The 26641-nt window shown below is 43.3% G+C and overlaps 2 protein-coding genes across 7 annotated transcripts in view; one reads left to right on the top strand and one right to left on the bottom strand.

Moving 5' to 3' along the window:
• Ankfn1 (ankyrin-repeat and fibronectin type III domain containing 1) overlaps positions 1-25925 on the top strand; it is a 348355-nt gene extending 322430 nt beyond the window's left edge. For 2 of the 6 annotated variants that reach the window (XM_087569238.1, XM_087569239.1), the window contains 2 exons: positions 3629-3842; positions 18619-25925. In XM_087569238.1, coding sequence (XP_087425364.1) covers positions 3629-3842; positions 18619-19415 — 1011 coding nt within the window. In that variant the 3' untranslated portion in view covers positions 19416-25925. 6 annotated transcript variants of the gene reach the window in all.
• LOC148003036 (glyceraldehyde-3-phosphate dehydrogenase) lies at positions 8266-9554 on the bottom strand. The gene has a single exon (XM_087574804.1). The coding sequence runs from the start codon at positions 9479-9481 to the stop codon at positions 8480-8482; it is 1002 nt and encodes a 333-aa protein (XP_087430930.1). The 5' UTR covers positions 9482-9554; the 3' UTR covers positions 8266-8479.
• Positions 25926-26641: the final 716 nt, after the last annotated feature.

The raw sequence follows: 26641 nt of genomic DNA, 5'->3' as shown, positions 1-26641 counted from the left end.
CATCCTCACTTCCTGACCACACCCCGTGCTCCCCTCACTCACCTAGTCTCCAGCCTTTTCCCTCACACTTGATCTTAGCCAAAAGGCCGAGAAATGATCAAGTCTTTTTTCTCACTCCTTCTGATCAACTGTTTAAGTAGGCTAAATAATGGCAGGCCAGGCCAAGAATTTTTCAAAGTTCTTGCCTGCCCCGGACTCCCGTAGGCACATAGACTTGGATAAAAGCCAGTTCCCTAAGTGTTCAAAAACTAACTTCTTAGCGTAGGGTAATTCCATACCATCTACCTGGATCCCCAGCCTTCGGTGTGCCACCCTGCTGGCCCTGACATGAGCAATTTCACTGCCTGCAGACAACCCAGTGTCCTGGCTCCCCTTTACCTGCCTTGACTTCTTAGTCCCCCGCCCCCAAAATGAAAACCAGCTGCAGCCACTCATCCATTGGTGTTCACAGCTCAGCCCACCACACACCATAACCAGGGCCTGCAGAGGCAACTGCCAGGTCCGCCTAGATCTAAGACAGTGTTACTACACAAACCAAACATTGTAAAGAGCAGGGGAGTCTATGTAAATACAGCTAGGAAAAGAAGCCAAGGAGTGTAGCCAGAAAAGGGGAGGTCTGGACCAGGGGAGGCATAGAAGAATCACAGATAAGGTATATAGGCTCTACAGACGGTACGTGCAGTAGAACTGTCAAAGCCGCTGTGAAGGAAGAAAATGTGTGTGTGTGTGTGTGTGTGTGTGTGTGTGTGTGTGTGTGTGTGTGTGTGTGAGAGAGAGAGAGAGAGAGAGAGAGAGAGAGAGAGAGAGAGAGAGAGAGAAATGTCAAAGCATGAAGACCTGAGGCTTAGCACACTTTCAGCTGTTAAAGCCAAAAGGGCAATTAGGCCATAATTTATATACTGTAATGCTTCAAATGCGCCTAAGCTGTAATAGAAACAGAGCTCACTAAACAGAGCCAATCTATCATCCCCTCAAGCACCTTGTGGCTATGCCGTGAGAAAGCCAATCACCTTTACATTTTAATAAAAATAGTATCTCACTTGGGTACAGAGAAAGGGCATGATTTATAGGATGAAAACTGAAATTTGTAAAAAGCGGGGCGAGAAGTGAATGCAGAACCTTTAATCAACAGACCGGGGGCAGCTCACAGGCGTTCATTTGAAGAGCATGTCAGCAAGTCTTCAGAAGTCAAATTTGGACCTTAAAATCAGGGGGATTATGTTGTCAGTTGCTTTTAGATCAACAGTGGAAGGTGAAATGAGTGGAAATTGGAATTCTTTTGGAACTACTTAGCGAGGTTTCATTAAACTCAGTCCACGGGGCCTCCCAGAACCTATGGCATTTTTCCTTTTCCTCAGTTGGGCCCTCTCTACCTCACCACCAGGAAAACCTAAGGCATCAGCATTGCCTCATTCAAATCTGCCCGTGCTTGGCAATAGGCTGCAACACCTTTATCTAAAAAGAACAGGTGGATTGCTGTGAAAAATCACATAGGTTTACAAGTTACCACAAAGTGGCTGGCTTAAGGTAACAGAATGCTATTCTAGGCATTGGAGAACAGAGGTTCGAAATTCCTGTTGGCAGAGCTGCACTCTTTTGAAAGCTCTGGGGAGAGTCCATTCTCTGCCTCCCCCAACATCTGTGAGCTGCTGTCGTTCCTTACCTCATGTCTGTCTACTTTTGTGGCTGTAGTGTCCCAAGTCTCCCTCTGTCTCCATTCTTGTAGCAAGTCCTTATGGGGACATTTGTCATTGGAATTAGTTCTCCCACAGACAATCCAGGACAAAGGTCTCTTCTAGAATCTTTAACAACCCCAGCTTTGCCACAGAAAGTAGTACTCACTTCTTTATCATATAAGGTAATAGCCACAGGTCCTGAGAGTTGGAGTTGGGAAATCTTTTAGGGATTCACATTCATCCCATTGAAAGAATTTCAATTGACATCGTACAACTGAAGATGTTATAATACTGCTTGATTTGCAGAGCACGCTCGCCCATATCTCCTGAATCTTTCCGGTAACCCTGAGAGGAGAAATCTGAAGAGCTGTGCAGACTTTCCATCCCTTATCCCCTGAGCATCTAATTTCAGAAAAATATAAAAGCATAGTCGCGTCCTTGACAGCACTCTTAAAAGTTATCCATAATCAGATAGTGCCTTTGAAATAACTTCAAGACCACTGTACACTGAATGCCAGCAAAAGCCAGCTGAGAAAGTAACCGTTCCATCAGGGGAAAGCCATGCAGGTCTAACCTGGGAGTCCCAATTTGGCTTTGCCCTCATGAACTTCAGGGTCCCTTCAAACTCTCCCCCTAACATAGCTCAGCACGGAGCCTCCTCCTGGGCCTGACTGCTGTGGTGCTTCCTGCCCAGCAAGGGAGTGAATGAGCCCTGGGTCTCAATCTGGTGCTTTCAACACCAACGCTGAATACTCTGACGAGTCCTATACCAGGGCAGCACAGAACGAGAAAGCAAGGGGAAATGGCCCCCAGTCACACAGTTTCACCCACTAGTTCATTTTAGCCTGCCTGTCATACTGGGCGTGACCATGAGAGGGAATGTCGTAGCTTCAGAATCTGTCGTGTGCTAGGAGTGCAAGGTTGGTTGGTATTGTTTTGTTTGTTTGTTTGTTTTCTAAGAGTATGGTTAAGAATAAAGACCTAAGTGGGGGTGGGGGATGAAAAGTTAAATAACAGTGGGTAATACCTAGTCTTTAAAACCTCTCCAGTCAGGGACACTTAACATACCGTTATTCACACAATGAACGTCTTCTCTCTGAAGGTACTGATACCAGCTTTCCAAATGTCCTCCATAAAAGAACCTTAAAGTATTAAAACTGTACCCTACCTTAGCCATCAGGCAGCCAAACTTCTTCAATTTACAACTGAGGAATGAACACAAAGAGGTTACTGCTTTGCCAAGGTATCCAGTGAAATCAGATGTGAAGCCAACAGTGGGTTTTAGGCTCCCAAGAAACAGTGTAACCAATGGCCTCCTCTTGGGAGACAGATCAGTCAGGAAGCTCATGGCCCCGGCCAGCGGTCATAGTGATCTGAAGAACACCTACAGTGAGAGACAAAATCGAGCCACTTTTAAACCGCTATCGGCTGGGCTTCATAATGAAAATATCACTGAAATCACTCTGTTAATCTTGAAATCAAAGTGGTGCTGATCCAAGCTGTGCAAACATCAAGTGTCTCAACTCCTTAACAGGGGCTTTTTAAAAAGTGCTTTAGACTTTGGAAGCATTTGCTCTGCATATACAAAACTAGTAAGCTTATTTATTAAACTTACTAATTAGATCATTCCCATAACACAGGTATAAATGTTCTGAAATGCATATGTCACCCGAATCACGTCCCCTCCCTGAAACTGTCTATTTCGTGGCACAGCGAGAGGAGACAGTGCTTTAGTGTGTGCCCTGTGGTGTCATACATACTTTCAAACCTGGCATCAATCATCACAACCACCTATGGGCCTGTAGTTTGCAAACAAAGCAACTAAGGCTCAAGCCAGTGCCATAGAAACCGATAGGCGAGCAGATGGTTCATCTTGGACTCTTAGGAAAATGTAATTCTTTTCTTCGATGGATGCTGCGTAACCTAATGCCTTCCACCATTTTATTCCAAAGCAAATCGATGAAGTCTGGCGCGAGACGAGGTGGATCATGGATGCTCTACAATACGCAAGATACAAGCAACCAGTCTCTGGCTTGCCCATCACTAAGCTGATAGACTCCTCCAATGAGCAGAACCTAAAGAAGATCAGTTCTACATCATCACACATAGACTGCCTTCCATCGACATCCCCATCCCCAGAGATGCACAGAAGGAAGGCCGTGAGCGGTAAGCAGTAGGATCTAGAGCTCTTTGGTTTGGCCACCAGAGTTTTGGCCCTGCCTTCACTGATGGTGTTCTTTGCGTCGATGCATTGGTTCTAGGCAGTGGTGGGAAACACTGCTCGAGTCAGAATCCAAAGGCGTAAAAGAATCAACCCCAGGACGTGGAGACTGTGACAATAACACGAGATTGCTTTGCTTTGCTGGGGAGGAAGAGGGGGTGGGCGTAGGGAAGATTAGACCAGTGCTAGTCTACATGACCAAGGTATGGAAGGACGTGGATCAAGAATGGAGATCCAAAAATTCCCTAAAGGAAGACATCAGCCTGAAGGAGGTAAGAGGCCAGGGCCATCATGCTCTCTGGGGGAATGCGAAGGAGAGAGAAACCTTGGATAAACTAATTGGAATCCTAAAACTGAAAGCCAATAAGCTCAGGGTAGTTACAGACATGACGATCTAAGGAACAACCCGGAAGAAATGCCTCACACTGCACTTCGGGAATTAAGAGTGAGATTACGTGGCGAAAACAGGATTGGAAAAATATAATTTTCTACAAAATATCTGTGTGCTTATAGGCAGAAGTGAAAGGATATTAATGCAGGAAATACTATGTAACACTCTTTCCAGAGGCAAGTGGAGTCTAGTGTCATTTTTCTAGCCAATAAAAATAGTAGCCATTCGAAGCGCTTCTTAATTCTGTGTCTGAAAAGCACTCCAATGTTATAATCTCCGTAACAATATCTTTAGTGAACAGTTCTGATTTATAGGCTTGTCCCATAGGGGGCAGCATGGTGCAGCACAAAGAGCCTGGGCTTACACATCAGAGGCCTGTATTCAAATTCCCATTTTGTTTTACTAGCTGCATGCGCTTAAACAGATTTTGCTACATTTGAGTCTTAGTTTCCGTGCATGTAAAACCAGAGTAGTAATGCCTTCACCTCAAGGAGTCATCTGTGAGTAAAACTATCAAAGATACGTGAAATGTAACAGGAAGAAGAAGTATCATATTTTTTTATGTTATCATCGTCATGCAAAACCTTTAATAGGGATGTGTGCCTTTCCTATAAGCAACTCCGTGTGGGCTGTTGTTTAAAAAATCTCAGTCTCTAAAAGTAAAAACTTGGCAAGTGTGGAAGAACATGGGACGCGGCTAACTTTTATCACACAAGACGTCAATGGCTTACCAACTAATTCAACAAAATAATTATTTCAATAGAGTTTCTAGGGTGTTTTGTACTGCTTTACTGTGCTTTACTAACTTGCACTGGCCTTGGGGCTACAAATCAAATATCATTTGTGCCAGAATGATCTAATGGGAGATTTAGATAGACTGACAAAAAAAAAAAAAGATTCTGTAACTGCCTAGGGTTACAAAGGAGATTGGTGGCATTAACCCATATGCTCTTAAGACCAAAGCAGGAGGTAACAGAAGCCAGTGATGAGCAAGCAGAAGATGTGTAGATGAGGAAACAAAGTGACGTGGGCAGAGGAAGCAAGCAGACTTTTCTAGGCTGTACTTCAGTAATGCGGTCAGTCCAGCTAACAGTCAGGATGCTGGATGTTCATTCTTTATGTTCATATAAAAATACACATTGGTTGCCTACCATGTACCAGACACTGTTTTGAGTATCCAGGAGATAACAAAAAAGTAGTCTCGATGCCTATGGAATTCAGTCTGGAAGGGATGGCAAGGAAAATAGAAATAAAATAGCAGACCATTAAAACTCCCGTGTACAATACAAAGCAACTGTGATGAGGGAAGACGCTGAGTTCTGGGATGCTCGGCAGAGGCCTACCTGAGACTGTGACGTCTTAACCCACCACAGGACAAGGCAAAAACCTGGAGTTGGAGTTTCCTAAGCAGCAGAATAGCAAAAGGCTTCAAAGTGGGTTGGGAGGAAGGTGGAGTGCCTGGACCAGCCTGGGGGAAAAGAGACGGGTGGCCCCTGGGCAGCCATCCCAGGTAGGATGCTGAAGGTCCCCACCGTCAAGTTTGGGTTTTCTCAGCTTGTGACAGAAACCATAAGCAAGGATCAATGGGATCTGAATTCCTCTTAAAATTGAATCTCACTATTGTATGAAGAAAACAAACAGGGGAAATGGGAACAGCAGAGAGTTTAGGAAGCTAGTAAAAAAGAAGAAACTAAATTTTCTGGATTGGATGCTTTAGGTTTTCATGATGCTATTTACAAAAAAACAAAAAGGGAAAAAGAGAAAAAAAGAGAAAGAGACAGGAGGAAAAGCAAGCTCCAATGGCTGGACTATTAACTATGAATGGATTTGAATATTTTCACAAAAATAAACATTCAGAAAAAAAAGCACACTGTAGAGATCTCTACCACTTTGGGAAGATAATCAGGCTAATAATAATACAGATATAAGATGCCATTGGCACATGGATCATGTCTGAAACCATAAAAATGCAAGAGATTCTCTAGAAAGTATATGTGTAAAACATGAAGAGAAACCCTGTGTAATGAATGAACGAGATACCCTAGATTGAGAAGGAACACCAGGGACAAAAGATTTGAAAGAAAAACAAAACAAAACAGAAAACAGTGCCACAAAAAAATGAAGGCAGGTCAAAGGATAGAGAAAGAGTTAAATAAAACAACTGTACACTTTGCGTTCTTCTGCCTTTTTCAACAAGGAAGTCATCGATAGCCTGGATGAGGACAGTTTGTGAAGGAAAAGAGGAAGAAACATCACTAGACTGAGGGCAAATGGGAGGGGACAAAGTAGGTCTAGAAAGACACACTCTAAAGTCTTGACTGTGAAAGAGAAGAGAGGAAGGCAGCGAGGACCAGAGACCTGTAAGGCTAGAAGCTATTTCTGAGGCAGGACAAACACGCTCTCCATCCTTCCACAGTTTATATAATCCTACAGACAGATTTTCAATTCTATTTCCACCTTCATAGCTCATCTACTCTCTCTGTTCACAGCATTTTCCCAGTGTTTAATCTTCTAGCCACGGGGTCCCCAGTGGGCTCCCCCTAGACTGTATGAGGGTGGCCTCCTCTATGCCCTAGAAATGCCAGACTCTCACGTTGACCTGAGGATAGATTACATTCACTCCCTGCTGGGAGGATCTGCCCAGTTGCATTTGGATTTTATTATTAACTTAAAATGTGAGTGATCATCGTTCTGTTTCTTAAAACATAATTCTCTCTCGGGTCCATTTATTTCTCTAAAGCCAAAATTCCTTGTGCTGTAAAGCACAGAGGCATGGAAGGCTGCAAATGACAAATAGAACCTATTGACAAGAACACACTGTGGAGCATTGGGAGAAACAATGTCCTATCTCCTCCTTGCAAAAAAAAAAAGAAAGAAAGAAAGAAAGAAAAGAAAAGAAAAGAAAAGAAAAGAAATGAAAACACAGATTCCATTCAGAGACCAGAATCTTCTATTCCCGTATCCTGTCCTCTTCCTAAGTGTGACCACTTTGTGTTGTTTGGAAACCACTTGTGAATGGGGAAAACCCAACTGAGACAAACATCCCCCTCAAGAGGGTTACGCACAGCACAAAGTTCTCAGCACGACTCCACTCCATGTGGGTGACCTCCTTCAACTTCTAAGGCACCCGCTGGAAACGGGAGCCTATCACAGACATTGCCCCCAGTGCCAGCCCAAGAGTCTATCATAGTTGTGGAGTATGATGGATTTGTTTGTGCAACTCTGATTAACAGGAGAACAGGGATAGAACTCGAATTTCCCAGTTCTGTGTGTGGCTTTCAAAATGAAAGAACTCCTCTGAGTTGATTAAAATTGAAGCATCTCCCAAGGGCCCAAGGCAGAACGCTGGCTCCAAGGCAGTTCATGGCAAGGGGAGGAAGATTTTCTCCATCCCATGGGCATTCTCTCCCACCCCCCTTCTATGGGTACAGTGTCACAGGAAGCAATATTTTTCCCTAACACTGATGTTTTTCCTCGTGACACATGGGTGAGGCAATGGAGGGACAGTCAGTGTTGTTTTCTTCAAATGTCTTTGAAGATCATCCCATTCTTCCAAATGTGAAACTTCCCGATAACCTTTCCCCAGAAGAGGTCAGGAACAATATGGCATAGACCAGATGGTCCCTTGAGGTACTTTTTCTCTTGGGAAATTTCTTTAAAAAATGAACAAAGCTACCTAAAGGCTTGATGAGTCGATACATTTTTTTACTTATAAATTATTTCTGTTCTATTAAACACATGGAAATAGATCCAGTGAGGCACATATATGCATACATATGGAGAGTAATATATTCCACATGGTATAGAACTTAGGGAAATATGACCTGGGATATTCCTTTCTTTTTGTCTTACCACTAACACCACTGCCTCCCACCTTTAAGGAAAAAAAGCAATAACTTTGAACCAAAAAGTCTCATTAATCTGCATAACACCCATGGAAGACGTGACATTTCCAGAAATGTCATGTCCCCATACACTCTTTTTTTTTTTTTGAGGGTGCAGCGAACTTTATTGATGGTATTCGAGAGAAGGGAGGGCTCCCCAGGCCCCTCCTGTTGTTATGGGGTCTGGGATGGAATTGTGAGGGAGATGCTCAGTGTTGGGGGCTGAGTTGGGATGGGGACTCCTCAGCAACTGAGGGCCTCTCTCTTGCTCTCAGTATCCTTGCTGGGCTGGGTGGTCCAGGGTTTCTTACTCCTTGGAGGCCATGTAGGCCATGAGGTCCACCACCCTGTTGCTGTAGCCATATTCATTGTCATACCAGGAAATGAGCTTCACAAAGTTGTCATTGAGAGCAATGCCAGCCCCAGCATCAAAGGTGGAAGAATGGGAGTTGCTGTTGAAGTCACAGGAGACAACCTGGTCCTCAGTGTAGCCCAGGATGCCCTTTAGTGGGCCCTCGGCCGCCTGCTTCACCACCTTCTTGATGTCATCATACTTGGCAGGTTTCTCCAGGCGGCATGTCAGATCCACAACGGATACATTGGGGGTAGGAACACGGAAGGCCATGCCAGTGAGCTTCCCGTTCAGCTCTGGGATGACCTTGCCCACAGCCTTGGCAGCACCAGTGGATGCAGGGATGATGTTCTGGGCTGCCCCACGGCCATCACGCCACAGCTTTCCAGAGGGGCCATCCACAGTCTTCTGAGTGGCAGTGATGGCATGGACTGTGGTCATGAGCCCTTCCACGATGCCAAAGTTGTCATGGATGACCTTGGCCAGGGGGGCTAAGCAGTTGGTGGTGCAGGATGCATTGCTGACAATCTTGAGGGAGTTGTCATATTTCTCGTGGTTCACACCCATCACAAACATGGGGGCATCAGCGGAAGGGGCGGAGATGATGACCCTTTTGGCCCCACCCTTCAGGTGAGCCCCAGCCTTCTCCATGGTGGTGAAGACGCCAGTAGACTCCACGACATACTCAGCACCAGCATCACCCCATTTGATGTTAGCGGGATCTCGCTCCTGGAAGATGGTGATGGGTTTCCCGTTGATGACCAGCTTCCCATTCTCAGCCTTGACTGTGCCGTTGAACTTGCCGTGGGTAGAGTCATACTGGAACATGTAGACCATGTAGTTGAGGTCAATGAAGGGGTCGTTGATGGCAACAATGTCCACTTTGTCACAAGAGAAGGCAGCCCTGGTAACCAGGCGTCCGATACGGCCAAATCCGTTCACACCGACCTTCACCATCTTGTCTATGAGACGAGGCTGGCACTGCACAAGAAGATGCGGCTGTCTCTAGAACAGGGAGGAGCAGAGAGCCGTCCCCATACACTCTTAAGACCACAGCAACTCCACTGTGCTATTGTTGGCTTGACCCCCAGAGACCAGGAGTTGCAACACCCATCACAACAGCAGGAAAACCAACTCCTACTCCAGCACTAATATTACGGGTGGACCCTCATCCAGCTCCTCCCAAGTCAAGCAGAGAGGAAGCTCAGACTCTCCCAGTACTGGCCTGCCCAGAGCCCTCCAAGGGAAAGTACAGAGCACCACCAAGGTTGGGTAACATAAGCTGGGAAAAGTGCCTACCATGATTAATACCAGGAGCATATGTCCTGGATCTGGAGAGGGGAACTGCAGTCTGTATTCTCTTCCCGGAAGAGAGGAAGTAGCAATGGCCTAAGTCCTTAGAAATTCTCCTGGATGCCCTGGATGCCTCCTGGAGACTCTCCCAGCCTGTTCTGGGAGGGCTATACCACTCTAAGTAAGAGGTTCCATTATGCCTTCTAATAAATAACCCAACAGTAATGCAAGTCAAACATTAAGATCCAATCCTACCAGAATAGCATTTCCAAAGGGCAGGGTCATGAACCAATAAGACACTCAACACTCTATTCTCTGGCCCTTCTACACCTCCTTCCTGGGCTGCTACCGTTATAACTAAGTCTCCTCTTGATTTACCTGTCATGCTATGGGAGTCATACAGTAAATTTACTAACTCACTATTTAATCTGGTTATGAAATACGCCATGAAGGAAAGCATTTCTCTTCCGGATCATCAAAAGAATCCTCTCAACAAAGCCCCAGTATATCGAATAGTCATTTATAGTCTTAAGCAATAATCTTCATCCCTCAATGATACTAATACCTTCTGTCTATATGGTCCTTACAGTGTCTTTAAAAAGTCTATTTAATCCACATAACACCTATGGAAGATAGGCAGCCTAACAACCTCTAGGCTACAGACAGGGTTCAGACAAGCTAAGTCATTTGTTTTGAAATGTATATTCAATAAGAAACAAGACAAGCCTTTAGCCAAGGTTTGTCTCATTTTTATCAACTGTTCTTTCCAAATATGTGGGTGCACTCTTGGTGCCGATGTCACCAACGATAGAGAAATGGTATGAGAGGTTGTCTTCATGAATTTCTATGGCATACCAGGTAAACTAGATCCTTCCCGGTTGTTTCTAGAGTGCTGCTTTTCAGAGATGATTGATCAGCCTCTCTCTTCATAGAAAGCCCAGATTTCCACCTTCATTCTAGTTTCACTAGAGCTCAATGTACTTTCCACCCTCGAGGCCCTTGCAAGGGTGAGAAGACACAGTCTGATGACTGGAGAGCTCTGGGCTCTGCTCAATGCCCGAGTTCTGATTCAAAGACACGGGAAGTGCAGGAGGCGCTGTGAACCCTTTTGCTTACCTTGTTCCTCTCATTCCTTCACTGACTGAAGTTAAAACTTTCCTAAACTGAGATAAGGAAGACAGTGTGCATGCTCTCTAGAGTCCACGGTCCAAAGAAGGAGAGAAATATGAGAGAGTGGGTTGTTTATAAGGAAACTTGGTAAGTGCAGTAACACAGATATATAAATAAAAGACTCTGAGAGCTGGGCAAACTGAGCAACGAATGCCACCTGGGGAAGCCAGCACAGGTCCTCCCCAGAGACCAGATCGTCGGATATGGCCCACCACTGACACTTTACATTGGCTTTTCTGAAGTTATGTTCTATACTCCTTGGTCTTCTCTAAACAGTAACTTCTGTTTGCAGTTACTTGGAGGCTGGAGAGATGGCTCAGAAGCACTCGGTGCTCTTGCAGAGAACCAGAGTTCCGTTCCCAGCACCCACATAAGCTGGCTCACACCCTGAACCTCCAGCTTCAGGGGATGCAATGCCCTATTCCATCCTCAACTGGCACCTACATGCTCATATACATACACACACACACAGAAAATAAAAGATAAAGGGGCTGGGGATTTAGCTCAGTGGTAGAGCGCTTACCTAGGAAGCGCAAGGCCCTGGGTTCGGTCCCCAGCTCCGAAAAAAAGAACCAAAAAATAAAAAATAAAATAAAATAAAAGATAAATAAGTCTAAGTCCTTTTTTTTTCAAGTACAAATCACGTTAGTCAAGTACTTGACTCATTATCTAGAAGGAGAAAGACACTGTCGAGCTCCTCAGAAACCGTGCCTTGTGGCAGGCATTTTACTATATGTTTCTAGTGGATTGACTCATGAAACTTCCACAGCCAAAAGATATGCCCAAGCGTTCACCTTTGCATCCTAGAATTGTAGCCATATTCGTCTTTTAAAAAGATCTTGCAGATACTAGTGATCTTAAGATGAGATCATTCTGAGTTATCTGGGCCCTTAACCCAGTATCAAGAGTCTTCATAAGAAACGGAAGACAGAGAGACTGAAGAAAAGCTTTGAGACAATAAAAATGTAAAGAATGCTACCAGAAGCCAGAAGAAGCAAGGAACTGTGCTTTTACCCATTAAGATCTGCCAGAGGGAATGTGGTCCTGCTAACACGCCAAGTTTGAACTTGGTCTTCTAGAACTATGGGAGGTACACCTTTATTCTCTAAAGCCATCAGCGCCAAATTTGCTGTAGCAGTGACAGGGAAACCGATACAAGTCTGAGCGGCAGCAATGCCCAGGCTCCCTCACCAGGGACTTCATATAGTTCTGTGTCAGCCACTTAGATGAACCAGATCCCTGCTATCAGAATGCATCCAGGGGATCCCCATGGAAATTCTTAGGTGGATATCAGTCTCTGGAGAAGTATTAATCTCTATTTGGGTCCCGATTCTGCCATTAATTAGCTATATAAGATGCAAAAGTTAATAAGCTTAAGCTTCAGCGTTTTCATTGGCAAAATAAGAAAAAAAACAAACATTAAATTATGCTGTTAGGTGACTTGGCACTACAGAGGACGCACAGTAAGTAAATACTAGATAGTGCTGTTGCTATTGGGATATAAACAGCCCATCAAGACAGCTTCACTAACCACAGAGGTGTGGAGGCAAACGCAACTAAAATCAATTACTAATCTCTGCCATGGATCTGATCTCAAACCTTGTTTCAGATCTTCAGTTAACCTCTCTTCCTGACTCCTAAGGCACCTATCTTAGCCCTCACCAGAAAGGAGTAACAACCACAGGTTCCTGTTACTTTCAGTGCTTGATCCCCCCCCCCATTAAAGATCAACTGTCTGAAGTGTTAGTTAAAACAATGTGGTGAGGCTAGCTCAGCAGTGGACCACTTGCCGACTACGTCCAAGACCCCATGTTCAAGGCTCAGCATCAAAAAAAATTTTTTTTAAGACAAAAATGAAAATCACTCATTTTAAGCCTTTATTCTTTCCTCTCCTTTTAATGAATTTACACGCACACCCACAAACAAACACACATACATACACACACACACACACACACACACACACACACTTTATATTTATCTGTCTTCTTTCTTACTCATTTGTTTCTGAGAACAACATATTCTCCACCTCTGAAAGGACCAATACCAACAGTGATCCTCACCTGATCCACCCCCATTTCATAGTTATCAGCCTCACCGACCATATATCTTCAACCGTCCCTTCTCCATATGGGGCTTTCCTCCACACACCCACATGTACCTTCCTTCGACATTTCTACCATGGCATGTTCCCATTTATTCTCCTGGGTCCCTCTTGCCATCTCCTCAAACTCAACTTGTCCCAGATCAAATTCACCATCCTCTCTCTGCCCAACCTAAGCTGGGGCCACGATATAACTGGCGGCCCTGGTTTACCATGCCTACCTTTGCAGACATCATGAAGGCAAGCATCATGAATGCTCTCCTCATTGGGTGGGACATTCTTCCCCAGAACCCCCCTGATCACCAAGCTCTCAGGCAGATTCACAAATATATGCAGAGAGATGCAGGCCCTGACCATCTAATCAGAAGAAGCTCCCTCCCAAGTCACTCGCTAGCTGAAAGCCAATGTCATTTTGTTCGTGGAGCTTTGTATTCTCTAGAGTTCATGTGTTCTGACTTATTTGTTGTCCGGTTCACACCCTATTAGCTGCTTAAACGCAGAGTCCTTAACCATCAGGCATAAACTCGTGTTCAATAAACATCTTAGAATGAATGGCTTGCCTGTAAGCCTTCTTCCCCCATACAAACACTGCTACTGCTCAGCACCACAGCCTGAGGAAGAAAAACAGTGAGGAAACACAGCCTAGACCTCCCTTGCTAGCTTCCCTCTGTGTTCTCCCTCCTCACTGTTCTCTCATGCTTTACCTGATATATAACTGTCCTACACCCCTCTTCTCATCTACTCTTCAAAACCCTTCAATGACAGTATACCCATTGGCTGTACAACTTGGAGCTAGCGTTTTACCTAAGCATCCCGTCCTCTTTGCTGCTCCCATCTGCTTTCCAAATTAGAGTCTCTTAAAATTTTGTTTTACTTATACACACAGGATTGCAGAAAGCACTTGTGTCTCCTCAACACCCCCGCCCCCCGCCCCGGTAACAATTAAGACATCACTTAGACATCAGAATGGATATAACCCACATGGCAGGTCTAGATTTCAGCCGTTACACAAACGCTCACTTCGATGTGTATGTAGCTAGCTGAGCATAGGACAGCCTCACATGTGCGGCTTGACACAGTTCTATGACGTAGTTGGCAGTGGGTAACACCTACCCTCATCGTGATACTCAAATGTAACCTTAAGACAAAACTCTCTGCGTTAGTCTTTCCTGACCTCCCCACTCTCCCAGCCCTCCCCTTGGCAACCCACAATCTGTTCTTCATCTCAACGTCCATATTATACACATAGAATTCTTTTTTTTTAACTGATAAAAAATATCCTTTATTATGGGTATGCCACAATTTAACCATTTCATTCACTGAAGGGCATGATGGAAGTTTATAGTTTTTACTACCAAAAAAAGGGCTATTTTGAACATCTGTTTACAAACAAGCCTTAATTTAAAAAGGAAAACGAAAACCCTTGTAAGTGTGCAACCTCAGTGTTGACCCTCCCGTTATGCCCTCAGATGCCCCAAATTCCACCCCTGATGCCCATATTCTAATTAATGGACTCACTTGTACTGTTTTCATTTTTCCCGTTTATAATCCTGTCATCATTACAAGTATATCGCCTGCCTTGAATCACTTTTAGAAGGGGGATAAAGAAATAAATAATATAGAAAAGGAATAGACAATGAGGGGAGAAAATAAGCAAAAACATGGTTTATTAACTTTATCCCAATAAAATGCTATCTCTTTTTTCCTATAAGCCCGCATCTTACTTGCCACACTCCTCTTATAAAGCCTATGTTCTGCCACAGTCCTATGGATGCACACTTGCCTCCCACTTCCACCAAAACAGGAAACTCCCTGGAAACAGGTGTTCTGACTTCTTAGAAATTTTAGGTTCACTTGTGTGCCGATTACAAACGTTCCACAATCTTTGGTGGAGTTAAGTTCAAATAAGTCCATCATAAACGAAAAATAAAATAATTCAATGTTTTAGTCAGGGTTTCTATTCCTGCACAAAATATCATGACCAAGAAGCAAGTTGGGGAGGAAAGGGTTTATTCAGCTTACACTTCCACATTGCTGTTCATCACCAAAGGAGGTCAGGACTGGAACTCACACACAGCAGGAACCTGGAGGCAGGAACTGATGCATAGCAGGCGATGGAGGGGTGCTGCTGACTGGATTGCTTCCCCTGGCTTGCTCAGCTTGCTTTCTTATAGAACCTAGGACCACCAGCTCAGGAATGGCACCACCCGCAATCGGCTGGACCTGAAGAGTTAAATTTCAAAAAGTTAGCCTCAAACAAAGTCCAGACATGCCTGAGAGAATTTGAGATAGGGCTCACCAGCCCGACTATCAGCTCCCAAGGACACTGGCCATCTGGAGTCACCCCCTCCCCTTCCTTCACTCCCTGAGGATGGGTCATCCCCCTGCTGCAGTGAGATGAGTTGCTCTGCCCACATTGCTGAGATGCTAGATTACACGTATGCTTTGTTGATGTAACTCCGTGCCAAAAGTAACTGTGCACCCTTTGTATTAGCCAATTATGTGCATCCACACGAAACCCCTGGTTTTCCCTATATAAGCTCCTGCCTAGAGAGGCTCGGGGCTTGACTCAATCTCCTGTGTGGGATACGTGTCAGCCCGAGATCTTGTAAATAAAACTGCCTCTTGCTGATTACATCAAGACCGGCTACTCGTGTTTCCTGGGGGTACCCCAACCCGTGACTGGAGCGAGAGTCTCCCCAAGTTTGGGGGTCTTTCAGACCCTCCCACCCTTGATCACTAATTGAGAAAATGCCTTACAGCTGGATCTCATGGAGGCATTTTCTCAGGGGAGGGTCCTTTTTCTGTAATAACTCCAGCTTGTGTCAAGTTGACATACAAAGCCAGCAGGTACACTCAAATAGCATGTAATGCACCTAACTTACTAGTAGGTGTACAAGTCACTATAGTTAGGGGTGGGAATCAAAACACACACACACACACACACACACACACACACACACACACACCATGAGTGTGAAATAAGCAAATAAGGGTTGGGAGAGAGGAAATGGAAAAAACTCTAGGTAGCTAAGGAGTCTCTAACACAAAAAAGCCCTGATGCTCACCCCTTAACAAAATAAACTTTGTCTTTGTATTTCTCAATATTCTTTGTAATAACCACATCTAACTTTGCTCCATGAACAGATTAACAGGGTGACCTTGTGGCTTGATTTTGTTAATTCCTGTTGTATTTTGTAATCAGTGAGTGACTCCTGAACATGGGCTCCCTTGCAGAATTCTACAAGTAAACAGTTTCCCTTTCCTTCATGCTTCTGTAAGTCTTCCTTGGACAGCATTCTCAATCACAAGATGATGTCTAGTTTTTCACTACTATAAATCACACTGCAGTAAACAACCCCTAAAACGCCTCCATGTGCACATGGTGACAATTTCTCACACAGATAGCTAAAAAAAAAAAAAAAAAAAAAAAAAGACTTGAGAGGACAAATCATATGCATATTTTTCACAGATTCTGCTAAATTTCAGCCCAAAGAGCTGAACCAATTTAGATCCTTCACTATTATGTGAAAGTTCTTGATTTCCCACATATTCGGTAATACACAACATTCTCTCTCTCTCTCTCTCTCTCTCTCTCTCTCTCTCTCTCTCTCTCTCCTTCCCTTCCTCCCTCCCTTCCTCTCTCCCTCCTTTCCCTCCTTCTCCCCCCCTCTCTGTGTAAATCTGATGGGGAAAACTTGCCTCTTTGAAGCCAGCATAATAATGTGTGAGTTAGCCATTTATATAAGTTACTCTTCCCAAGTTGGTCCTTATCTTTTGCACATTTCCATTGTCTTCTGACTCATGGTTCTTTATACAAGGTGGATTTTAACTTTGTTACACCACCATTGTCCCCTTCTTATAGCCTGATGCTTCCTATCTTTACTTACAGTGTCATGGTTTTATAAAGTATTTATGTCAAGTTTATCGACCACTTCTTTAGAGTTCAGAGGTGTGTCTTATTTCAGAAGACCTCCCCACATAAAACTGCCAATACATTGTTTTGTAATATTCTGGAATGTTATTATTATATTTAACCATATGGAATTTATTTCTATATGCAGAATGTGGTAGGACTCATTTATTTTACTAAAAGGGTAGTCAACTGTTGCACCAGTATATATCTCTAATTTGAAATGTTATCTTTATTACATTATTACAAAATTATAGCTGCTTTCAGGCTTTTTTTATTCTACATATATATCTATCCATTTATATACTGACACTGTAAAGCTTGAATGACCAAAGCTCTATAATCTGGTTTATGTGGTTAGCCATCCTTTCCCTATTGTATCTTTTTTTAAGTTGATTATTCTCACAGATATCTTCTAGACAAATTTTCAAAACAATCTACTGAATTCTATTTTAAAATGCTATGAAAACTTTTTATTAGAATTGCTTTAAATTTCCTGTGTTTTCTTAAAGAAGTAGATTATTCAGTATATAGTGGGGGTAACAATTGGCTATACTTTTAGTAAAATACATGGGAGTCTTATTTATTCTGCACTCCATGTATAGAAATAAATTCCACATGGTTAAATACAGTAAACAAATCCCAGAATATTAGAAAGCAATATATTTGTAATTTTGTATGGCAAGGCCTTTCTAGACAAGACATACACTTAGAAGGAGGTGGTTGACATATTTGACATCAGTGCTTCATAAAATGTTCAGAATTAATATGTACAGTATTCACCAAGGAGCCACTATGGGCTTAGCATCATGGGAAACCCAATGGACCTTAGACAGCACTTGCCATCAAAAATGTGTGACATCATTGAGGAGAGAGATACACACAACTATTGCACAAGGTGACAAATAGAGAACCAACTTTAGCTCACCCAAGACTATTATATATGCCATGAAATGGTTTCTGCCTCACTTTTTTGTTATTTCTTTCTTCTTTTGGCCTTTAAAAAAAATAAAATAAATGTCAATATACCAAATGTTTCTATTTATAATCAGTAGCTCCAAGTGAGTACTTCATCAAGTAAGCTTCGATATCATCCTCACTTACAGATGAAGAAACTGAGGTCCAAGGTCACAGAAAGAGGTAGAAGGCAGCTAAGATTTCAGACCGGATTTCTCATGTTCTGCCACCAGTGTCTCCTCCCTTCCCCTTTTTAAACTGCTGCTATGTTGTCGAACGTAAAATTTGTCTCTGAAGTCAGAATAGAGAGTGAATAACACCAGGCTTTGTTTCCCTTCCATCCTCTCTAAAGGCCCAAAAATAACCATAGGAGGCATGTGGGGGCTTTGAGGGAATGCCACCCACAACTACTGTCCAGACCGGACCTATCCATTACTTCTTTTACCTTTAAACTAAAATGAAAGCCTTCTACATAATCTGCAGAGTCCCGTGATCAATGAAAACGGGCAGTTCTTGGTCCGTGTCTTGAGAATTTCAAAATGTGACCGAAGAACAAAGTGAGTGCCTTCCCAAGCAAGGGTTGAACTTACTTAAGTCTATGAATAATACCGTCACTAACAGGCATCTTCTTTCTATCATCTGTCCCTGGCTTTGCAGAATCACAGCCCTGCTCTGACGAAGAAGGCTGCTCAGAAGTCTTCCTCCCAACAGACAGTGACTATGACTCCAGCGATGCCCTGAGCCCACGAGACCTGGACCTGGTTTACCTGTCATCACATGACATTGCCCAGCAGGCCCTCAGCGGCCTCAGTGGCAGTGCCCCAGATGTCCTACAGGTACATGACATGAAAGCCTCCATGGGACCTGGCCAGGACCCTCAGGGCCCAGTGCAGGGTCCTGACATCGACCACTCATGTGTAGAGTTTCTCCACAGCCTGACCCTCACAGGCTTGGCACCCAAGAACCATGCCAAGATGGTGCCAGGCACAAGGCCGCCACTAGGCTTCCTGGGAAAGCGGAAGCCAGGCAAGCACCAGCACTATGGTGGCTTTAGCCGGCACCACCGCTGGCTGCGCATGCACAGTGAGACGCAATCGCTGTCACTCTCTGAAGGTGTTTATACTCAGCACCTGTCTCGGGCCTGCGGCCTGGCTGAGGATCCTGGGGAAGCAGAGGGGCCTGGACCTGTGGTGGATGGGCCCCGGGGCCTGCCTCTGGCCCATGCAGCCAGCCTCCCAGAGGAGCGGAGGAGCTGCCTCCAGGACCCAAAACGGCCGCTGCACAGAGTCTATGTGGAACCCTATTCAGACACACTTGCAAGCCAGGACACAAAGCTGTGGACCAGTTTGAGCCCTACCCCTGCAGGCCGCAGAAGTCTGCCAAGCTCCACTAGTTCAGAGATGAGTCCAGACCCCACATCCCCAGTTTCAGAGATTCTAAGTAGTATGCTTTAGGGTGGCCCACACGGGCTGTCTATTAGTCCCCTGCTCTTCCTTGTATTTCTTCACCATAGCCCTATCCCGTCCCTCTGTGTCCTCACCTATTTCAAAGTATTGAAAGTTAGAAATCTAAAGGTTGGTTACACATACAAGGATTTTTTTTTTCCAAAGTAGGCAACAGGATGAGGAAGGGGGGTCCCACCCTCCTCACCCTAGAAAAATCTATGGAGTCTGAGACCTGTGATTCAAACACATAGCTCCTTCTGTGGCACCTGTGGCTGAGATTGGCCAGCCATTTAATTCTGCAACTTTCTGGTCATATCAACCCTGGGCTGAGTTTGTGGTTGATGAAGGAGTTCTGCCGGTGAAAGTAAAAATAACATAGCTATTCCCTCCAATCCAAACTTTCAGAAGATGCAACCCATGTGCATCTCAAGGGCAGAGACTCAAACAGACTTGTGCTGGGTTTTCTCTCAACTAAACCAGGAGAATATTCTGAACCACAGGATCCTCAGGACTCCCCAGGTCCAAGTCTATCCATCAACACTTGCCTGGTTTGGTGAGTCTTGGAAAGGTTTTTTCCTTCACTGACAGTTATGTGGAGAACATCAGAAACAAAAGTGGAGGACACTCTTTTCTGGCCCTGTTTTTCCTGAGATAGAATAGGGCAGGAAGTAGCCTTGCTGGCACCCTCAGATCCCATTCAGTCCTGACAATGAGCAGTAAATTATTCCAGTGTGCAAGGGGATGGCTGGGTTGAGTGAGAGCCTGAATTACAGCAACAAAAAGGGGAAAGAGAAGAGGACAAAAGTCCCTTTTCCTTACAGCAAACCAAATGAGTCCATGGCGCCTGTACCCATTTAGACTGACAGTGAATGCCCACCAGATTTTAAACCGATCAGTTATTGAGCAAGAATGTGTCTACCAGACATGGTAAGGTAGCGATGTGTTCCTCTAAACACCAGAGGCACATCATCCACCCATCACCCCTCATCCTCAAGACTGTTAAGGACTGGGGTGGCTGGGGTGACTTTCACTCTGTTCCTTACAGAATGAGTTTTCCCTCCATGGTCATCTGGCCCGTTGACCACACAGGAAGTCTTTCCTTAGTAGTTCTGGCCCATAGTTTACACCAAGCATATGCTCAGTAAGACCTGGAAATCCTGCTTTCCCCACACTGCCTCTAACCTGAATTTCTCAAAAGTGAGAAACTCAACCAGAGAACACACTGTGTATTCAAGAAAGGCACAGCTCTCCTAAAGTCAAGACCCATTCAGTCCACCACCATTCTAAATGGTCCCTTTCTGCATAACAGGTCTTTCAGTTAACTACTGTTCTGTTATCCTGCTCCCGACATTGCTACTCTTTGAAAGTTCATGCAAACTCTTATGTTCACGATGGTGTTCTAATTCCCTCTGTTTTTTTTTTTAATTGTAATACAATTAATCACCCTGGGCAAAACCATAGCTTTGGCCAGTGACCTATGGTCATTAAAAAAACTAAAGCTATTGTCTCAGTATTTTTTTAAGAGTTTTTTTATGCTTAGTGAACTCTTAAAGAATCTTGATTTAAATGTCTGCTGGGCAAAATGGCACACACCTTTAATCCCAGCACTTGGGACGCAGAGACAGTCAAATCTCTTTTGAGGTCAGCCTGGCCTACAAAGTGAATTTCAGAACAGCCAGGGCTGTACCACAGAGAAACCCTGTCCTGAATAACCAAAAAATAAATAAAATGTCTAGAGTTTCTTTGCCATACCTGGGAGGATTTTAAAATTCAGTTTTCTTCTGTCTCTGTGAATTATGGAAGGAATGAAGTTATGTATTTTAAGTGCTTGGCCTTACAAATAGGTCACTTAAGGCCAGAGAGGTAAAGTGATTTACTGAAGGTTGTAAGAACTGACAATGCCAGGATTAGATCTCAAAAACCTCTCCACTGGAAACTGGTACAGACTTTGCCAACCACTGATTGTCTAACCTGCGCTCTTTACCTCATAAAACCATCTACTTAGGCCAAACTTGAATCTGTCTTCAACCTTTACCTAACAAGTTTTTGACACCGCGAATCTCTTTATTACCGGAGAACACACACTTTATCAATAGGCAAAGTCAACAAACCAAAACCAAATGTAGGAGGAATGACCACTCAAATTAGAGCTCTTCATTAATAGCAGAAATGGCAGAGTTGCCTACACTCGGTTTTTACTCACTTCTAATTAGAAGAGGGATTGGACATGCTGAGTGCGTTTGTAAGGTGAATTTCTAGGACTATCAAGCACGGAGAAGTTAAGCAACTCTGGTCCTGACATTCTACTGGCATAAGGGACAGTCTATGACCATGAATTAGATGGGGGACCTTCGACAAGGAGTCAAAGAATAGGCTCACCCACTTTCCCAACTGCATTAAATAAAAACCTACTCGTTTATATTAGGGTTAATTTTTTCATTTCCCAGGAGAAAAAGAAGCATGTCCGTGGAATGAATAGTATGCAGTAGACTTCCACGGACGCGCTTAACTCAGTTGGAAATGTTATTTGCTAACAATATTCCCATATGAAATTGTTATGTTACAGCCTTGATAATTACCTATTCATTCAAGGAAACAGGCTTACACCTGACCTCACTTTGAAAACCTGTGAACCGACCTTAAATTAACGCACTGTGGGAGAAATGACTGTGTTCTCTACTTCACAATTTTGTACTGATGACATACATTTTGATGACACACACGGGAAACTTAGAATACCTATGATTTTTTTGTTGTTGTTGTTTTATTTTGGAGATGATGAATGTGGCCTTTTATTCTTTTCAAATACAGTGTAAGAGGCTCTTGAGGAAACTTCCCAATCCAAACTCTCTTTTCCAGTTTTTCAAATCTCCTTTACACAGACCTGAAATAGCCATCTCCCATCCTTCAGGAAGACCCTTAAAAATCACGGAACGTGGCTCTCCCCTATCTCTCTATGTTCTAAGCTGGACAAGGAACGAAAGAGTCAAGAATGAAACACATTCTGAGGCCACAGAGCACTCCCAATCTAAGAACATAGCCACACACTAACCATATGTCAGCTCATGGATATATAGAAGAGGCAGCAGCCTGTTGCAGACAGACAGACAGACAGCATGTGCCTGGCTAGAGGTCTCTGGCTGCACTCCTGCCGTCTACTCACGAGGGAGTACATTCTGGAAAATGAAACTCATTCTGTGTAAATGTAAATGCAACCACTCCCGTGGCAAAGCTATCACATCCTCTAATTGGTGAGGGTACCTGGGACACAGTAATTAAAACCATTAACCCCAGGGAAGGGTTTATTTTAAGAAGCGGGTACTTAAAGATGAGCTCCACCGGGTCTTAAGAACATTCACTAATGCTCAAAGCAATAATTATACTGAAGAAAATGGTTCCATTTGGTTCAAAAACTGAAGCCAGTTACAAATAATATCCTGCCAGCCCCCTTTCCTGAAGGATTCCAAAGCACTTTATGAACAGCAATGACTGAAGCCTTGTTGTATTCCCCTAAAGAGACCTTGTCTGGGAGCCACCTGGCAAACACCTACTCCATCCTTGCCAGGAGATCCTGCCAGACAAGTGAAAAAGGAGACTGACCTCTCATTCATTGTTATCCTGACATACCAACATGTACTCTGCAGAAGGTGAGCTCCGCCCTAGAAGTCCACTCTAGGGCAAGAAAGTACAGCAGAAAACCCAACTCTTTGGCTTCTTCTTGGTCTCCACACTCTACCCAAGACGTACTTATTGTCTCAGACAAGTGTCACTTCACGCTGTCAGGGGTCTGCAGTGCAATTTCAGGACCACAGCTCTGTTACTAGCACAAAGAAGTTCACTAGTTTCAGGAAATGTCCACCGTAGTGAGAGGACACTGCCAGCTACGGTTTCCTAGTTTACTAAGTGTGCATTTCTACATGCCTGCTTATTAAAAGCGAGAAAATACCGATTAGAGAAGGTAGTTCTGGATTAACATGAGAACACTCTAGCAAATATGTCTTTTCATAAAGTCTAAATGGTTTCCCAGATGATTCACTGAAGCAAATTGAGGCTTCCTTGTATATCTTTAAGGAAACTTTTAAAGAAACTGTTTGGAAAGCAATGGAATCCCTTCATAAGTCGTAGGGTCGATGGTGGGGAATGTCGATCTCTGCTGGTCTCTTCTTCTAAGACGTCCAAACACATGGCTCACGACTGTTAAGCTAAACTTCCATGCAGCCTTACAAACAACAAGGGTAGTGTATTTAAAACGATGCTGTATAGCTGGGGGATGTATCCTAAGATCTTAATTCGGAGTTCTTCTGAGGTGTTGGACTTTGCCATTAGCAAAAAGTATTTTTTTAGAGGAAACTCCATTGACTGTTTATGAAGCACTGATTTTGCCATACTTCAGGTCTCTGCTTTTTCCGCTGTACACAGTAGTCATACTTGTGTTTTGACTGTATCTTCTGCTACCGTTGATGAAAAAATTTGTCAAACGGTTATTCAGTAGCATAATTAGTTTTGCCTAACAATTGAGTAAACAAATTTTTTTTTAAAAAAAGGGGGGGCTTGTTTTGGTAAAGAAAGTATAAAGTTTGTTATTTTGTTGTTGTTGCTGCTGTTGTTGTTGTTGTTTAAATATTATGCGAAGTCTTTCTTTCCCAGTTGTAAACACTTTTAATTTCAACAAAAGCCAATGTTTAACCTTAGTAGCAAGTGTGAGGGAGCTGCTAGATAACGCTCTTTGCTTCTCTTCCTTCGATCCACAGGAATGTTTAACCAAACCCTCATAGTAGCCATTAGCTAATAACTCATTTACAAAGCGAATTCTGGAGACTTATTGTCATCTGAGTTTCCACATTGCTTCTTGCCTGGGGACAAATCAGATGTATGGGGATAATCCATGTAAATGATCATAAGCATCGTTTGATGTTTGTGAAGGAAGAAGAATCGGTGTTTGTGTGTGTGTGTGTGTGTGTGTGTGTGTGTGTGTGTGTATGTTGCGCGCGCGCGCGCGCCCGCGTGCTGCGTGTTGCAGTGTGTGAGAGGTTTCATAGACATAATTTAGGTGATATTGTATTATGCAGTGTTTGGTTGCTTCCAGCCTGCTGTGTACATAGTAACCTGATTATTGGTTGTTCTTTGTCCAGTTCTTATTGTATCCTCTTGCCCTGTATGAAACTAACTGTAGGTTAAAACGTAGACTTCGGTACATTATCTGCACAATTTTGTGTGCTTTATACCTCTGTAAATATGCAAATGAATCCTGTGTGGTATGTTCAATGTGACCTCCATCTCAAAACAATAATATGTTATAGTATGTATATTAGGAAACTATTTGAACCTTTCACATGGATATTGTGACTGGCCAGTACCCTTGGTTAAACGCAATACTGGTGAAATGCATGTCTCTTTGGGATGTAGTCAGGAATGAACAAAAATTATGATAATTTTTAATGGCAATTATTTTTGATAATTTCCTACCTGCTTCACTGTATTTTCAAGAAAACCAATGTCAACATAAGAAATGCTAGCTATCCACGGGAATGACTTCGTCTCATAAGCGTTAAATATACTTGATGTTTTACCCCAATATTGTTGAGACCAATGTCAAGCATAAAGAAGTCAACAGTATTTTTGATTCCTCACATGAGAAAAATTTTTTTGATGTTTTAAGGGTAGTTGTGAACCCTTTGTCTTCAGAGTGGAGAAATGTCGATTCAATAATAAACTAAGAGAATTCTCAGTAGCTGGCTTACCTAATGCTTTTTCCATGTCTCAGTGAATAAAAAAAAAAATCCTTTAACCTGAGCTTTCAAAATCTTAAAATCGTCTCACTAAAAATTTGTAAGCTATTATTTGGGACATTGTTTTGACCAGTGTCAGCAAAGTCTACCCAGTTAGCTCTTGTTCCCTTGATAGCATCAGGACATTTCTCTTAATGTGCCATTGCAAAGTATTGACAGCTATGGCATCAGATTACCATGGTAAATACCCCACGGGGATGCCGCTTGCCTATTGGAACCTCATTGCTTCCTCCTTTGAAGGCATGTTTAACACCCCTAGTGCATTCTGCATGACCCTTCTCTCTCCACGGGCTCTGTCTGCCCCTTCTACTTCCACACCTGCAAGGTTCCTCCTTTCCCTATGGTTCTGGCTGAGATTTGACATTTCATCCATTTCTGAAACACCATAGAGATCACTTCTGTCCCAGGAATCTACACGAAGCTCCTCCTGAATCTCCAAGAATAGGAAACTGTGCTTCGTGTCACTCTTGTCTTAGGTTCTTTTCCCGAAGTCTTTTCAATACATATGTGTATACATGCACAGGCAGGCACACACGCACACATGCACATACACACACACATTTATTGGCATGTTTGTGGCCAGCTTTTCTGACAACCTCAAAAGGCTGATTTTGTGATTCTGGCCAAATGTGCTGTTTTCCTGTGTAAACCATCGCCTTCTAAGTAAACCACTACTTACTTTTCTTAATTCTGCCTTTAAATAAAAGTTTGCCTTCTTTTTCAAACCAAACAGATGACACCGTGTTTTAATATACTCTTCCTTCTGTGCCCACCCTTGAGGAGACACCATGGGGTAGTATAGCCTAAAATAAAGGTGATGAAGATGATTTTTGAGGTTTACTGGTTTAGTAAGAAACATGCCTCCACTGAATGTTTAACCCTCGTGATAATATTGTTCCAAGAAATTCACCCTTTTTAAGAAATTAAAAAGTTAAGAATTAGACAAGTTAAAACTGAGTGCTGGGACTAGAGAGATGGCTCAGTGGTTAGGAGCACTGACTTCTCTTTCAAAAGACACAGCTTCGATTTCCAGCACCAACCTGGCAGCTCACGACTGTCTATAACTCCAGTTTCAGGGACTCTGACACCCTCACACACATGCAGCCAAAACACCAATGCACATTAAATTAAAAATAAAGTAAGTAAATAAATAAATCTTAAGAAAAAACTGTTATCTATGTTATCTAGGGGGACTAGTAAGACAAGAAGATCTTTGCAACTGTTTTATTTTTGATTTCAAAATTCATTATGCATGCCTCTTCAAGTAGTATATGGTATTCTTACCTTACAGTGGTCTGTCTTATTAACCATAGTATCTGGTCATTTTGCCAGGGAAGACACTGGTGTTAGACATCAGCTAGAGGGGGTGAGGTACCAAAAGGGTTATGATACTAGAAACCCTAGTATCATATATAATCACATATAATTAGAAACTCTAGTCAAACT

Source organism: Rattus norvegicus, chromosome 10, assembly GCF_021556685.1.
Source record: "Rattus norvegicus strain SHRSP/BbbUtx chromosome 10, alternate assembly SHRSP_T2T, whole genome shotgun sequence".
NCBI lineage: Eukaryota > Metazoa > Chordata > Mammalia > Rodentia > Muridae > Rattus > Rattus norvegicus.
Note: the sequence above shows the minus strand (reverse complement) of the source record. Positions and strands in the feature narration are given on the sequence as shown.

Bases quoted from the DNA above. Each gene is read 5' to 3' on its own strand.
- LOC148003036 (XM_087574804.1), bottom strand. From the start codon at position 9,481: ATGGTGAAGGTCGGTGTGAACGGATTTGGCCGTATCGGACGCCTGGTT.